This window comes from Protomyctophum parallelum, assembly GCF_964188405.1.
Source record: "Protomyctophum parallelum genome assembly, chromosome: 13".
Lineage (NCBI taxonomy): Eukaryota > Metazoa > Chordata > Actinopteri > Myctophiformes > Myctophidae > Protomyctophum > Protomyctophum parallelum.
In genome coordinates this window covers 44935752-44938251 of record NC_139708.1, presented here as the reverse complement: position 1 = coordinate 44938251, position 2500 = coordinate 44935752, and the positions used below count along the sequence as shown (strand labels likewise).

At 47.3% G+C, this 2500-nt stretch overlaps 1 protein-coding gene across 1 annotated transcript in view; it reads left to right on the top strand.

Moving 5' to 3' along the window:
* The window catches only part of LOC310868710 (protein shisa-9-like), a gene marked incomplete at both ends in the record, with an annotated part of 228195 nt that overhangs the window by 110128 nt on the left and 115567 nt on the right, over positions 1-2500 (top strand). The window contains one exon of the mRNA XM_083779166.1: positions 705-805. Within this exon, the coding sequence (XP_083635292.1) occupies positions 705-805 (101 nt within the window). The remainder of the gene's footprint in view (positions 1-704; positions 806-2500) is intronic.

Here is a 2500-nt window from a genome sequence, read left to right as displayed (position 1 = left end):
TCTGTATCCTGAAGCACTTGTTGTAGAGTTTATTTCAAGTTTGCGCATCCACTATTGTTTGTGTTCAAGAAATTCCTTGTAAAATGTGAATGCAAATAAAGATGCTGTAACCTTCCCTTCTGTACCCCCCCCCCCCCCCCCCCACCCCACAAGAAGACACCAGCCATCCCACAAATACCCTGTTCAAACTACTCCCTTCCAAAAAAACGCTACCAGAGCATCAAATCTCGCACCACCCGTCTCAGTAACAGTTTCTACCCCCAGGCAGTCAGGCTGCTGAACAGCTGACCTTGAACTGTATTGCACTGTTTTGTCACTTCACTTGGACTTTCTTTCTGTTTTTTTTTTGTCTTTTTATTGCACTATACAGTAGATGTTTGTTTATGTCTATTTATCCCATTCTGACCGGGCACCCATTTTGGTGTCGGCATCATGTTAGGCTTTAGCTATTGAAAAATAGCAGATCTACAAGCTCGTATCGCGCCACCGAGTGGCGCGATACGAGCTTGTAGGTCTGCTATTTTTGAAAAATCGAAGAGCGACTGACATTTCTAGAATCTGATCTCAGGTCAGAATGCGTTCATCAGACCAGTGTGTGTCCAGTGGAAACCTCGTATGAATCTGATCTCAGGTCAGAATGGGTTACACTCTGTATCATCTACACACATGACAACTAAACCTGAACCTGAACCCTCTCTCTGCAGGACTCTGACGGAGCTGATGAAGCAGCCGGACGGTACCGACGGTCACCACCACCCCATCGGGACCAACGGCATCTCGGCCCGGGCCCTGCGCTCCAACAACGGTACGTTTTTTGGACACATTGGATTAAAGTTCTCATGATGCATGCAGGCCCAGATTATAGCCATACGATTGGGCCGGTTTGGGCCGCTGTGCCCACAGGGGGCCCCTGGGCCCTCAGGGGCCGCTGTGCCCACAGTGGTATCTGGTCCACACCAAACACGGAGAGAGCAGTGACACGGCAGACAGCAGATCAGAGATGTTCCCATGTTGTTTATTCAGAGCACACAGCACAGGTTTGCAGCATAAGCTCACCTCCGACGGCCTTTGCGCCGTCGGGGAGAATGACCCAGTTACATTCAAAGTGTACGGTATTACGGTATTAAGTACAGGTTCACAGACAGAGGTGAGAATATAGGCGTGTTCATTGTTTCTCTGAAGACGAGACGCTTACCCATTGATCAACCATTTGCTCCCCAGCTATCAACACAAATTATTTTGTTGCACAAATTGCCACAGGAACAGACTCCAGACCGCAAACAAACCATCACCCTGACTGTCCTTCCCACTCCAGGTGGACTTTGAATAGCAGTGAAGAACAAAGACAGGCCTCAGAGACGAACTGGCCTGCATAATGAAGCCAGCCAGCTAGTATAGTCAGACCTACTAAAAAACAGTTGAGTTCCTTTTTCTCAAGAACATGAGATATTGTATAGAATTATGGATTTCCAGATTCCAAGCTTACAACGCATCGCAGCGCCACATGTTGTAGACGTGCCGCTTTGTACATAGACTATATTTCAGGTTATTAGTTATTTCAGTCTTCCAGAAAACCCTAATGAACCCAGATAACCGTAACTGTTAGCTGGTATGGCAACCCAAAACGTCATAATAATGACATTACATATTGCGTATAAGTGTGTAGGACACGCGGCAGGAGTCTGGTGACTCATTTCACGCTGTTTCACAAATTACATATTAGGAAAAAAAATTTATTTAGCTTTAATCCGTCAACGTATGCGTACGTGTGTGCGTGCGATCGTCCTCTGCAAATGGGCTAAAAGTCGAAGCCTAATTGAGGTATAGCGCGTTGACGCTGGCGGTATATAAACCCACAGTCAAATCCTCTAACTCTCACAGCTTAAAAATGGATTCGCAGAGTTAAACCGCGAGGGTCAATTTGGGTCAATTTTGTAGTTTTTTTACACTGCAGAGTTAAATTGGCACCGAGGATTAATTTGTTTTACTGTGTGCGCCGATGCTCTCTCCAGCCGTGGGATGGTTCACACTGTTGAATAACAGCTTCCTTCTGGATGGACTTAATCACCTCCGAGACGTCACACACACACACGCGTGTGTGTGCGCCCAAACACACACACACACGCGCGCGTGCGAGCGCACACGTGTATTGCAGTTGAGCAACGCAACACACACGTGCATAAATGCATGCACGCACATGCCCAGTATTTTTATGGAGCTCAAGGGGAGCTTAACAACCTGCTGCTGTCACCCTTAGTCACCGCCATCAGAAGCACGCAAGCACGCACGCGCACACACACACACACACACACACACACACACACACACACACACACACACACGCACACGCACACAGAGTATAGCTCGGCTCTCTCTTCACATGAAGGCCATATCATCTCTCTCGCCCAAACACAGTCGTGCAGTTAAACCATTTTGCGCGGGAACCCCTTTTGGTGTTATAGCATCATGTTATGCTTTAGCTATTGAAAAATAGCAGATC